Source organism: Notothenia rossii, assembly GCF_949606895.1.
Source record: "Notothenia rossii genome assembly, chromosome: 1".
Taxonomy (NCBI): Eukaryota; Metazoa; Chordata; class Actinopteri; order Perciformes; family Nototheniidae; genus Notothenia; species Notothenia rossii.
In genome coordinates this window covers 4,184,597-4,197,175 of record NC_136912.1, presented here as the reverse complement: position 1 = coordinate 4,197,175, position 12,579 = coordinate 4,184,597, and the positions used below count along the sequence as shown (strand labels likewise).

Below are 12,579 nucleotides of genomic sequence, written 5' to 3'. Positions count from 1 at the left end.
TATTAAAAGACACCTAAACAATAAGTGTCGCTATGCAACTGGTTGAGGCCACAAAGTATCGCGCAACATTATGCATTTGTTTACATGCCCACCGGAACCCCGAGGCATTACCAACAGATCAACGCACAATCAACCCAGACAGGACATCTCTTTCTCCACATGAAGTGTTAGACATTAGAATTGACTATTCTTGTCTGTCACATACTCTTCTTGTCTGTCACATAAGTGGTGCAACTGAAGCGGTGCTAAAGGGAAATTATTTTGACCGAAGAGATTTAGATTTGCCGGCTAACGGGAACTCTGACGTCGCCATTTTGTGTGCTTCGCGGATGCGCTCGGCTCCTCTCGACTGCTGCTCGGGTCTGCTCGGTCAGCTTCCGGATGAGGAGGCATTCGTTCGACCAATTTACAGTAGATAACATTACAAATATTTTTAGCAGGGGCCATAATAATGTACATAATGTTTGTTTTGGCAGTTACAACTGAATGTAATGTTTTCTACTTTTTTACATCTGGGAAGGCATTTGCCTTCATCAGATGGAAAGTGTCTTGACCAACAACTTAAGTATTTCTTATAGATATGCAGGGCATGCAAGCGAGCAAACACAAACAAGAACAAACAAACAAGTGAAATGAAGAATGAAATTGAACAATATAATATTGTGGTGGTTCATCTTATAATTCATCTCCCAAAATCCTTAATGTCATGCACTGATTCTTTACTATGCTTCCTAGCATGTTGGACATAGCAACTGAAAGGCATACTCATCTACTGGCAATCAGAAAGTTCGTTTTTTTTTTAGAGTTTCCGCTTTTAAAAAGATAATGCTAATTTCTGTGGTAAAAAGGGGGATTGGCTTCATTTGTATGCCTCTAGATAAACTCTATATAACTCTCAATAAAATAAAGAGTGGCTTTGTTTTTACAAATGTAAACTGAGGCATCTCCCTGCTAGGTCTGGGCACAGACCTCAGCACCACCACGCAGTCGGGCGACCTTCCTCCAAAGGAGCGCGAGAGGGACCGCGGCCGGACCAAGGACCGTCGCCACCACCATCACCACCATCACCATCACAGCTCCATGGACAAGGAGCGCTACGGCCCTGAAAGACACGACTACCCCCCCAGGCACCCCCAGGACCGCCACTGGTCCCGCTCCCCCAGCGAGGGGCCGGAAGGACGAGGACACAGACAGGTGGGCTCCAAAGACACCGAGGTTAATGCCAAGATTAGGGACAGCTTCTCAGTTCTGTCCAACACTGTCTGTTACTGTTCCTTCTTCTTCATTTCTATATTTGTAGAGTTTCTTATATAACGTGTGTAAGTGTGTGCAGGTTGGATAAAGACCCAAATAGCCTTGAGATGTTCTGTACTGTCATTAAGTCAATCTTGAAGTCACAGTAGCATTTCTTTAGTTAAGATCACGCTACATGATTTCAAAGTTGTCAGATTGCTGTAATGTCCAAATTACATCAATTAGCTTTCTTGAAGTCATTGTGGTCTTCACACAACATGACCAACCTGCAACCCAACGGTCAAATTACATGACCTTTAACCCGGAGAAATTCCAGATGAGTATTCTTCCATCTATTCTCCAAAGATTCATGTACGTCCAGTATCGGGCAATCCATAAAGTTATTCGGCCGATCCCTACTTCAGGTTTCCTTTCCAACCAAAGTCTTGCGATCCATTTGGCTTTGTCTCCCTCTTGAGCAAGTCAAGAAAGTCGTGCAGTGTGAACTAGCCGTCAGGTATTAAAATAAAAAGATCGATATGTTTCTTGCAAATCAAATGCAAGAATCAGCTGTGTTTGTTTTACACTAGATCAACAATGTAAGGTTTGAATTCCAATATAGCACCTGCCTCAACGACTCTTTATCATCGAGTAAAAGTTCACGAAGAGTCACACACCTACTTATGGATATCAATTTCTCCTTTTTGTGTTACGCTTTTTTTCTTTATCACTGTTTCTCTTTCTGTCCATTTCTCTCAACGTGACGTGTGGCTTCTTGATGTCAATTATTTGCCTCATCAATGTTTTTGAATGATTTTCAATGGTGTTCTATCTATCTATATATCTATCTATCTACCCTAACTGCCTACCTACCTTTCTATATATCTTACCTACCTACCTACCTACCTACCTACCTACCTACCTACCTACCTGCCTACCTACCTACCTACCTACCTACCTACCTACCTACCTTTCTATATATCTATCTATCTACCCTAACTGCCTACCTACCTTTCTATATATCTACCCTACCTACCTACCTACCTACCTATCTACCTACCTACCTACCTACCTTTCTATATATCTACCCTACCTACCTACCTACCTCCCTACCTACCTACCTACCTACCTACCTACCTACCTACCTACCTACCTACCTACCTGCCTACCTACCTACCTACCTACCTTTCTATATATCTACCCTACCTACCTACCTCCCTACCTACCTACCTACCTACCTACCTACCTACCTACCTACCTACCTACCTTTCTATATATCTACCCTACCTACCTACCTACCTACCTACCTACCTACCTACCTACCTACCTTTCTATATATCTACCCTACCTACCTACCTACCTACCTACCTACCTACCTACCTACCTACCTTTCTATATATCTACCCTACCTACCTACCTACCTACCTACCTACCTACCTACCTACCTACCTACCTTTCTATATATCTACCCTACCTACCTACCTACCTACCTACCTACCTACCTACCTACCTACCTACCTACCTACCTTTCTATATATCTACCCTACCTACCTACCTACCTACCTACCTACCTACCTACCTACCTACCTACCTACCTACCTTTCTATATATCTACCCTACCTACCTACCTACCTACCTACCTACCTACCTACCTACCTACCTACCTAACTACCTATCTACCTACTTTTCTATCTACCTACCTACCTACTCCTTACCTCCATACCTACCTCCTCTCTGCTCTACTCTGGTCTCTGTTGTTGTTGTTGTTGTTGTTGTTGTTGTTGTTGTTGTTGTTGTGGTGGTGGTGGTGGTGGTGCGTTTTGATTTTCCTTGTTTACATTTTGCTGTAGGGCAGTAGTTCGGTGAGCGGCAGCCCGGTCCCCTCGACCTCGGGGACCAGCACTCCGCGGAGAGGCCGTCGCCAGCTGCCCCAGACCCCAGCTGTCCCCCGTCCACATGTAACCTACTCCCCCGCCGTCCGCAAGGCCAGCTACGGCCCCCCAGGTCCGGGCCGACTGCGCTCGCCCTCCCCCCGACACTTCTCCCCTCCAGACCACGAGAGAGGCTATCACCATCGACCCCCGTCACGCCAAGCGTCTCCCCAGCACGGGGGGTCCTCATCCCTGCACGGTTCCCCGCGTTCCCCCAGGCACCAGTCCCCGCGCTCGCCTCTCCACGGCTCCCCCAGGTCCCCTCACCGAGGCCGTTGGAGCGGGGGTCCGCCCGGGGACAGCCTGGAGGGCGACGGGCCCTTCTATGAGCGCGACTACGAGTACGAGCGGCACCACGAGCCCCCTGCCTACGAGCAAAGTCTCTCTCATGGCAACCCCCACCCACATGGGGGAAACCCTCACCCACGCTCACCTAGGACTGCCCACCATGGGCCCCCTCCGCCCCCTCACCCGCATCCACGTAGGGTGCCCAATGGTTACCGCTCATCCTCACCCTCCCCACATAGGCGGGGGCCACCCGGGGTGCCACCACATCCACACCAACGGCCCCCCCATGCTCGAGGGCCCCGCAAGGGCCTGCATGAACCTTATAGTGAGACGGACGAGGATGACTGGTGCTAGCAACCACAGGGGGCGAGGGATGAGGGCAGGAGAGGAGAAGAATAGCAGCCTCCGGTGCTCTGGCCTTGGATATGTAGACTTTTAAAAAAGCAGAGGGGGTGAAAATATGAATGGGGGTTGGACACCCTCTACCTTCACCCTTCGGACTCTAAATGAGAAAAAAAGGGCGGGGCGAGGGGGATGGAGGTTGCTGCAAAAAGCCTTTTTACAGATTTTCTGTAAGACTCATTTCAGTGACAGAGCAGCACATGGATGAAATGAAAAAGAGACAGCCAAGACTCAGCTAGGGCGAGGCCCGGGCACAGTTTACCTCTCTCCTTCTCAGAACTACACTTCCCAGATTTCTATGCTTGACCAGCAAGGCCAGGCTGCAGAAGGAAAAGAAAGTTGTGGGAACAAAAAAGCGAAGGAGGAGCATATAAAAAGGTCAGGGATGATCACGGTTTATGAGTCCTAACACGGCTTCTCCCAGACTGTCGCCTGATTGGTTAGTTTCGTCAGATGTGTGCTATCTGTCGCTGGCCAGTCTGCTAAATGTAAAAGCCTGAAAATTAGTCCACTGCTTTGAGTTTGCTCCTCGAACAGATATGTTTAAAGAAAAATAAATTAACAAAAAGCCAGGACCCCCTAACCCTTACATGCCAAGCTATGCCTCCAGAAAATCAAACTTGAACAATGAAGAACAAAATCAAACTTTACATGACAAACAATGAAAAGAAAAAAAGGGAGAACAACCACTTTATCTTTGACCTTTTTCCTTTCCAAGGGACAGAACCAGGAAGCTCCGCCTATACTGCAAAAACCAGCCAATCACAGCGCTGGCTGATATTTGATGAGTTTTATCATCTCTGTTTACTGTTAAAGACTCACTTAATGCTGACGGAGCTGGTGTGACATCACTTCCTGTTCGCCAGTGGTGATAGTGGAGGGGGGTGGGGCACGTGTGGGCTCACTTCCTTTTCGAGTGCGCAATTGGGGGGGTGGGCTCAGATAACTTGAGAAGGTAGTCGGACACTTCGTCAAGCCCCTTCCTCCTCAGTTACACGACCTGGTGCAAAGGTGAGGGATGACCTGACAGGAAATCACATCACACGTTGAAAAGGGCGGAGGAGAGGAGAGGAGGGATGGGGAAAAAGACGTATTTCTTCAGTATTTCTTCTATCGATTACTTCTCCTTCTTGTTCTTCTTCGGACATTGGAGCTTGGTTCTTCTGTTGCATTCGCTCAACCTCCTTTGATCTTTTTCGGAGTCCAACATTTGATGGAAACCTGCATGATTGATTAAGTACATACTAGAGAGGAAATCTAACTGGTGTGGGTGGGACCTGGGGGCTTTATAGGAAACTTTGCATTTAAGTTTACAAAAGAAGTCCTCGTCTTTCAGACACTCTTTCTCTATTTTACATCTCAAATGGGACTTACGGTTTGACAGTCGGCCATTTTGTTTGAGTTTTCTGCCGACACCGTTCGAGATCTATGTGTCTACAACCTGTAAAAAGACTGGAAGACCCGCAGGATCCCATTCCTGTTTTCTGCTTGAGAAACAAGAGGGAGAAAGAGTGGAGAGAAGCGGACTCCTACCACACTTGATTTATTATTGTTAATGATGATAGTCTTATGAATAATGATATCAATGTCAATGCAAAATGACGATGACAATGATGATGATGATGATGATGATACTGATGATTGATTGTTGATTGATTGATTGATTGATGGAACTGTTGCTGTAGATTTGTTGTCCTGTTATTTGGAGTTTAAGTATGCTATGTCCATCTTGTTTACATCCGTTATGTTTTTTATCCCCCCGTTCAATCACCGGGTTCCTAATGCTTTGGGGCGAGGATGGCTTGGGAACATCCACTTTGCAGCGCTGCGTGTTGTAACGCAACTCTTAAGATACACTCTCTCTACACAATGGTGAAGGTAGAAGTCAGGGGAGCTTCAGTACCTGACATGCAAAGATGTGTGGGGGTCGTACTCTTGTCAAGCCAACCCAAAGATCAAGAATTCATTTTCAAAGGCTGGGGTAGACCGGATCAATGAGAATGTGGAAGAGTTTGTGTTTTACATTGCAGAGGTTTCAGACCAACCTGAAGTTAAAGTTCTACCAAGGTTGAATTCTTCCACTATCAGCCAAAAACTAGAATCTCAACCTTTTCCCTCTGTCTGGCTCTGTCATTTTGTAGTGCGATCAGTTGCCGGCAGTGACAGCACAGTATTGGTGGTACAATGTTGGTGTCAGTATTAGGTAGGTGTTGTTCTCTATGTTTGCCACCAGGGGGCAGTTATCAGCGCACATTATCCGCCCTGCCTTCCCCCTCTACAGGACAGCCTCCAGGCCACATTCTGTTTTCTAGACCCGGACTGAAAACCTCTACGTATACCTGTCTCTTATATCTTTGTAAGATATATAGACGAAGTCCAGTCGCAGTCAGGAAACATGGATGTAGCCTGAGAGACGCCATATCTGTCCGTTTGTCGGCCCGTCCTTCTGTCTGCCTGTCTGTGCCAATGCTGACGACCCCTCCCTCCCCCAACCCCTTCTCTCAGGTCTGGATAACCAGAGAACAGTCACCAAAATCCCCAATCCAATCATATGAGGTTGTAGCAAAGCTGAAACCTCTTCTGCCAAAACCCACTACAGTATCCGCCAACCTCTCTTTCCTCATCTACCTTTTTTCCTTTTTCTGTCCATTTGCTTTGACATCTGTTCTTTCAGCTTGCCAGAAAGCGACACTGAAGACACTAAAGGCATTACAAGACAGAAACACTTATAGGACTTCTATTGTCATCCTTATTTTTATGAAGGACAATAATTATTGAGTATTCAATAACTCTTAAGACAAGATGATAAAGTATAGATAAATATATAGATGATCAAGTACGTATAAATCTAGATATAAACCAGTAGATGTAGTTATAGATAACAGACAGAGTATAATTAGAGTTTCAGATATTTATTTATTTTGCATACCGTTCATGCTCATGACACGGTTGACGATCTAGCTACTCTTGGAACCTCGCACTGTTTTTCTTCGCAGTCGCATAAGCCAGAAGACAAACCCCAGTCCACGTGTTTTGACACTATGCAGACCTCATAAGCATCCTCATGGTATTATTTCGGAGGAAACCCTGCAACAATACGGTACTGTAGAACGGATTAACGAATCTAATCGTAAAGATCGACACCTCGTTTGCACACGTCTCTTGACATCACACAGTGAAACCCCTTTCGTCACCTTTTCCCTCATCTTTTTCTCTCCTCTCCCGAAATGTGTTGCCTCCAGGCCTAGTAGTTGAGCGTAGCGTAGTGAAGATGGGGATAGGGGGGTTTTCTTTTCGTTGATTTGATTGGCGGGAGTCGAGGGGGCGCAAATACATAACCCCTCTGCCCACACCTTCTATTAAGTAAGGTTACGACAGGTGGGGACGTTTTCCTCAAAACCCCTACAGAGCCACAGTGCCTTCTGTATCAGAGTCACATTTGTCACTCCCCATTCTCCTCGCCCTTAGTACCCCCCCTTTACCCTCTGTAGTAGTTGACATCAACCACACTACGCCTTAAGAGTCCCACCGGCTCCCATGCTAGTTTAGAAACGGGGATAGCGGTGGTTTTGAGACTGGGTCACAGTGAGGGATGAGCCAAGAGGCTAGCTTTGAAGTAGCGAAATCCATACATGACCTAATCGAAAAAATATCTAATTCAAAGATAAACGTGTATTTGGAGTTGCCAAAAAATCTAAAGAGTTCCAAACAGTTTGAATCAGAGCCTCATGGTTTTGACGTCATTGTTGATTTATCGGATGCTGCTAACAAGCTAGCCCTCTTGGCTTCAACTCCCTGTTAGGCAGGGCATTTTGTGTCAATCCAGGAAATGTCGTGGGTCCAGTTTCAGGCGGTGTAGTGAGAGGTTTACAGAGGTGCAAAGCGGTTCGCTTACTTCTCAGGTCCCTCTAGAGTTAGCTAGCTAGTTAGACAACATAGGGAAAAGACAGCTACAAAACAAGCAGGCCTCGGATTGAGTTATTGTATGGTTTTACCTGGCATGGCGTCAGACGTTGTAATGTTGACCCCCCCCCTCCCCCGCCCTCTTCTCCCCTTTCACTGACTTCATTACACCCTCTGACCCCTCATCTGCCGACGCACCAACCCCGACACCGGCGTGTTGAAAGACAGGCAGGAAAAACCAACCTCCATTTTGGCTCCACGACACCACTCGCTTGTCCAGAATTGTAACAGCGGATCCAAAATGGCCGACACACAACAATGCCTTTGTGTGAAAGCATGTTGTGTGTGTGTGCTTTTCCGAAAACAAACCCCATTCTTTGGGGGAAAAAGTGAACATTTGATTTTTCTTTCGTTGTTTTCTTTGAACGGGGCTGGGGGGGGATTGCAAAGTTTTTGCTAAGTCATTGCTTCTTACCAACATCAGCTGTCTGTGTCTTCACCTCCGGCTTCTGTCACCCATCGGACTATCTTTTCTTTTGGTTCTTCTTCGTTTTTGGACGAAGGAAAAGCTAACAATCGCACCAAACCATCCACTCAGTCGGCTGTGAAATTGTGTCAGTGGGTCAGTCGTGAGGCAACGCGTCGACAAAAACACGAATAAGGGCTCTCTTTAAAAAAAAACTACACAGTGGGTTTTAATGTACAGTAGTGCTGCCAAAAGTTGTGCTTATGTAGCTGAAGCCACGCCGTGGTCTCCCCTTTGTACAGCACTAGGTGTGTGTGTGTGTGTGTGTGTGTGTGTGTGTGTGTGTGTGTGTGTGTGTGTGTGTGTGTGTGTGTGTGTGTGTGTGTGTGTGTGTGTGTGTGTGTGTGTGTGTGTGTGTGTGTGTGTGTGTGTGTGTGTGTGTGTGTGTGTGTGTGTGTGTGTGTGTGTGTGGTCAAGAGTGAAGGAGGGAGAGGCGGGAGGGGCAAAAGGCAAATGAGAGATTTTAATGATGTATGGTCCTGTTTGCGGTGGAGGGGGGAGGGGGGGGAGCAGCAGAAGTCGTAGTGATGTTAACACACAATTTCACAATGGCACTGGACCACTTTTCGGACTCATCCTCATGCTCAGAAGCCATTTTGTCACCGTCACCCACCCAGGCTCTGTCCCACTGTGAGGGGGGCGGGGCCACTGCTGCGACAGGGAAACATTCACTGTGTGTGTGTGGGTGCGTGTGTGTGTGACTGTGACTGTGTTTAAGCATGTGTGTGGTGCATGAGTGTGCTGAAACTAATTATTTATATCTTTTATTAATCCGGCAATTAATTTGACATGATCAAACACATTGCATTTTTTGACTGGACTATAGGTTCATATCATATTTTGAGCTAAACCATGCACATGTGTTGATTTGGTTACGAAAAGCCAAAAATATGACTTACATTCAGGGAATATATGGTATAATGGAATGTTCCCTTAAGTAACGTTCAATACCCTAAATGATAAGTAAAGATAATATTTCTTGTAACATCAAATAAAATAAACCTCGAAAGAAAATGAAAAGGCAGTTGACTCTATGATGAGTTGCAGGCAATGCAAATAGTACACAAAAACAATGTGTATGTCAATATTTGACTGAAAATGCACACATTTTAATATTTATTAATGTGAAATATCTATATATATATATGAATAGATAAATAGCAATTAAGATTACAAGCTCAGAATCAAATGACAGTCAATTAGTTAACTAATCGTTTCAGCACTAAGTGGAATGTATGCATATATAAGGAAAATATGTGAGTGAGTGGAGGTCAGTGTATTTGTACGTTTATTATTATGTGTGTGTGTGTGTGTGTGTGTGTGTATGTGCGTGTGTGTATGTGCGTGTGTGTGTGTCCTGACAACATCAGCTACAGTAGGTCACCCTCAGTGCCTTACACTGTACAGGACACGATGAGACAATCGCAGTATGCATGTGAGGTTTTAGTGTCCTTGTTACCACCTTCATCTCCTTCCAACCTTCCCTCACCCACTCCTCATTTTCCTCTGGGATCATTATTCAACCCTGAACGGGTGGGAGGTGGAGGCGGGAGTAAAATAATCATGTCATTTCTCTCACCCATTCCACTGTATATTTTGGTTTTTCTGTATATAATCCATAAACTTTCTGAAAAACTCATTGTGTTCTTCTGTTTTTCTCTTTTCTTCACATCGCCCCTTCCTCCTGTAATACCATTCATGAACACAAGGTGGTGGGATTGAGCTTTCACCATCACCACTCATTATGAAAGGTGTCTGTATGCAGTGGGTGTGATAGTCCGTCTGCAGTCTGATTGCGTCTTTGTGTACGTCTTTAAGGAGTCCAGCGGGTATTACAGTTGAATTTCCTGATGATTTTGTTCATTCACTTGAGTTCGTAATTGCTTTCACACATTTCTTATTAACTGAGATTGTGGACACTATGTGACACTGCATAAAAAAGGCCTACAGTATGTTCAAAACTGCATTCATCTGTTACTGGGGGCAGGAAAAAGTGTATGAAGTGTTTTCGAAGATATATTGTAATTTAAGTTATTCTTAGTAGTTTCATTATATGTATGAGGGAAATGATGATATCCCCACTGGCTTCATGTTTGTTTTCCTCTGACATTAGGCATTTTAATTCCCTCCTCGCTAGCTTACCTAATTGTCAGTAACTCTGTAACTTCTAGACGCCAAAAGACGTTAATATTGACATTGAAAGCCAAGAACACGACTTTCATGTCCTAAACATGAAATGCCATAACCACAAACTAAATTTGAAGGCAGGCATCGCCAATGTGTATGCTAACAGTTAGCTACTGACACAGAGCAACGTAAGCATTGATTTGGAATCGTGTTTTGTATTCACCTGATGAATTAAAGTCCCTTATTCACACTCCTTTTAGCTCTATTTTGGTATGCGGCAAAGAGAACATTTTGTTCTTTGATATTTACTAGCTAGTTGCTAACTTTGTCTGCAGTTTAGTGCAAAACACGGAGTGGGCAGTGAGTACCGAAACATCTAAATGCGGGACTAAATGTGCTTAATTGGATTTATTCACACTTAAATCAGATACAGAAATATAATATATTGCACTTTCCAAAGGCAGAACTTCCAAAATGCACTCTATACTGATGACATACTCATTGATGTGCAAGTTATCAAAGCGTTTGTCTCTTATACCTGCTGGACTCCGTACTTCTCTGTGTTGATTTACAGTGAATTGATTCCTCGCAAAAAAGCAAACCCAAGGTCCCTCTCTCCTCTCCTCTCCTCTCCTCTCCTCTCTCCTTCCATCCATCTCTCCCCCCTTTCCATTTCTCTCCATCTCCATCAACCCGATGAAGACGAGTTGCTTCCAGAAGATCTGTACTCACCTTTTGACGTCAGCGTCTCCCGAACGCTGGAGGCCGATCTCTCCCAAAACATCTCGAGATGCCATGAACAGGGGATTCTTGTTAACCCTTTGTAGAACAGATTTGATGTTTCATCTATCAAAACGTTGTTTTGGGGTGTAATCAGAGAAAACGTGAGGGTCCTTAAACCAGATTTTACTATATTTCATGGGCTTTTGTTCTTGGTTTTGCGAACTTTTCATTTGATAGGAGTTATTGGATTTTAAATGAAATTTGATTCCCCAAAACTTTAGCCAAATATGACGTGCTTGTTTGAGACATAAAATGCAACAAATACCCCAAAATGTGTATCTAGAGTTTAAATACTAGCTACAAAGGGTTTAGTTATAATGTAGGTGTTTTTGCAGAGATGCGTTGGGAACCGAAGCAACCACTCATCTCATCGCCATGCAAACCATCGACACTCATCGACCCAGTAGAAACCGAACCAGTGCCACAGTAGAAAACCATACAGGATTCACTCAGCAAGTTGGGGAAAAAAGAGAAAAAATAAACATACATGGCAATTTAAGATAAAAGAGAAGTATTTAATTACAGATTTGCATGTGCAATGTGCATGCCACTTTGTGGGGTAACAAGTCAACTTCAGGAATTAAAAAAATAAATATGAAGAAAAAAGTATATATATGTAAAAATATATATAGATAGATGTTTTTAAGAGCAATGTGTTTCTTTTTTTCTTCTATTTTTAAAAACAAAAAAGGAAAAAAAACCTGACAAAAAAAAGAAAATCCATCCTGATAAAAAAAAAATGGAAATGACTTTGGTGATGAAATCAAAGAATGTTTGTTTGTTATATTTGCGAGTTATTTCACGGGGGAAAAACCGTGGGGGAACAACAAGGATAGATACACACTTAAACTAACATTACAGAAAAAAAAAAAAGATTTAAAAAAAGGGGGAGAAGGAGAACAAAGATTTTCCTTGATGAAAAACAATCCCTTTGAGAGTAAAGAGCTGCCTGAACCTGAATCTGGTGATGTTATTCCCGTTTATTCTGGATATGAAATCCCTTCTTTCTCTCTCCCTCTCTTTCTCTGACCATCTCTTTCTCTCCCTCTGTTTCTTTCTCTATCTATCTCTGCTGTTTCTACCAGTGCATTTTGTAATTTCAAACAGAACTCTTCCTAAAGAACCTGAATAAACCAGAGAGAATGCATTCTACCCGTCCTCTTGTCTGCTTTATTTCATTATCATATTACAGTATATTCTCAGAACAGCTTTTTGAACGTGTGAGGACGCTTCAACACTTCAGTCCGGATGAATCAGGTGTACGGCCAAGTAGGTTCACACATATAAGGGATTTGCTCTGGTGTGTAAGAGTGCATGCATAAACACAGTAAATGGAATTTGTAAAAAAAATATATATATATTTTAGAAATAGGGTTAATTAATGAG

At 44.0% G+C, this 12,579-nt stretch overlaps 1 protein-coding gene across 1 annotated transcript in view; it reads left to right on the top strand.

The window, feature by feature from the left end:
- LOC307045206 (voltage-dependent P/Q-type calcium channel subunit alpha-1A-like) overlaps nucleotides 1–12,345 on the top strand; it is a 166,811-nt gene extending 154,466 nt beyond the window's left edge. Inside the window, 2 exon segments of the mRNA XM_079690737.1 lie at nucleotides 956–1,215; nucleotides 3,084–12,345. Coding sequence (XP_079546863.1) covers nucleotides 956–1,215; nucleotides 3,084–3,806 — 983 coding nt within the window. The 3' untranslated portion in view covers nucleotides 3,807–12,345.
- Nucleotides 12,346–12,579: the final 234 nt, after the last annotated feature.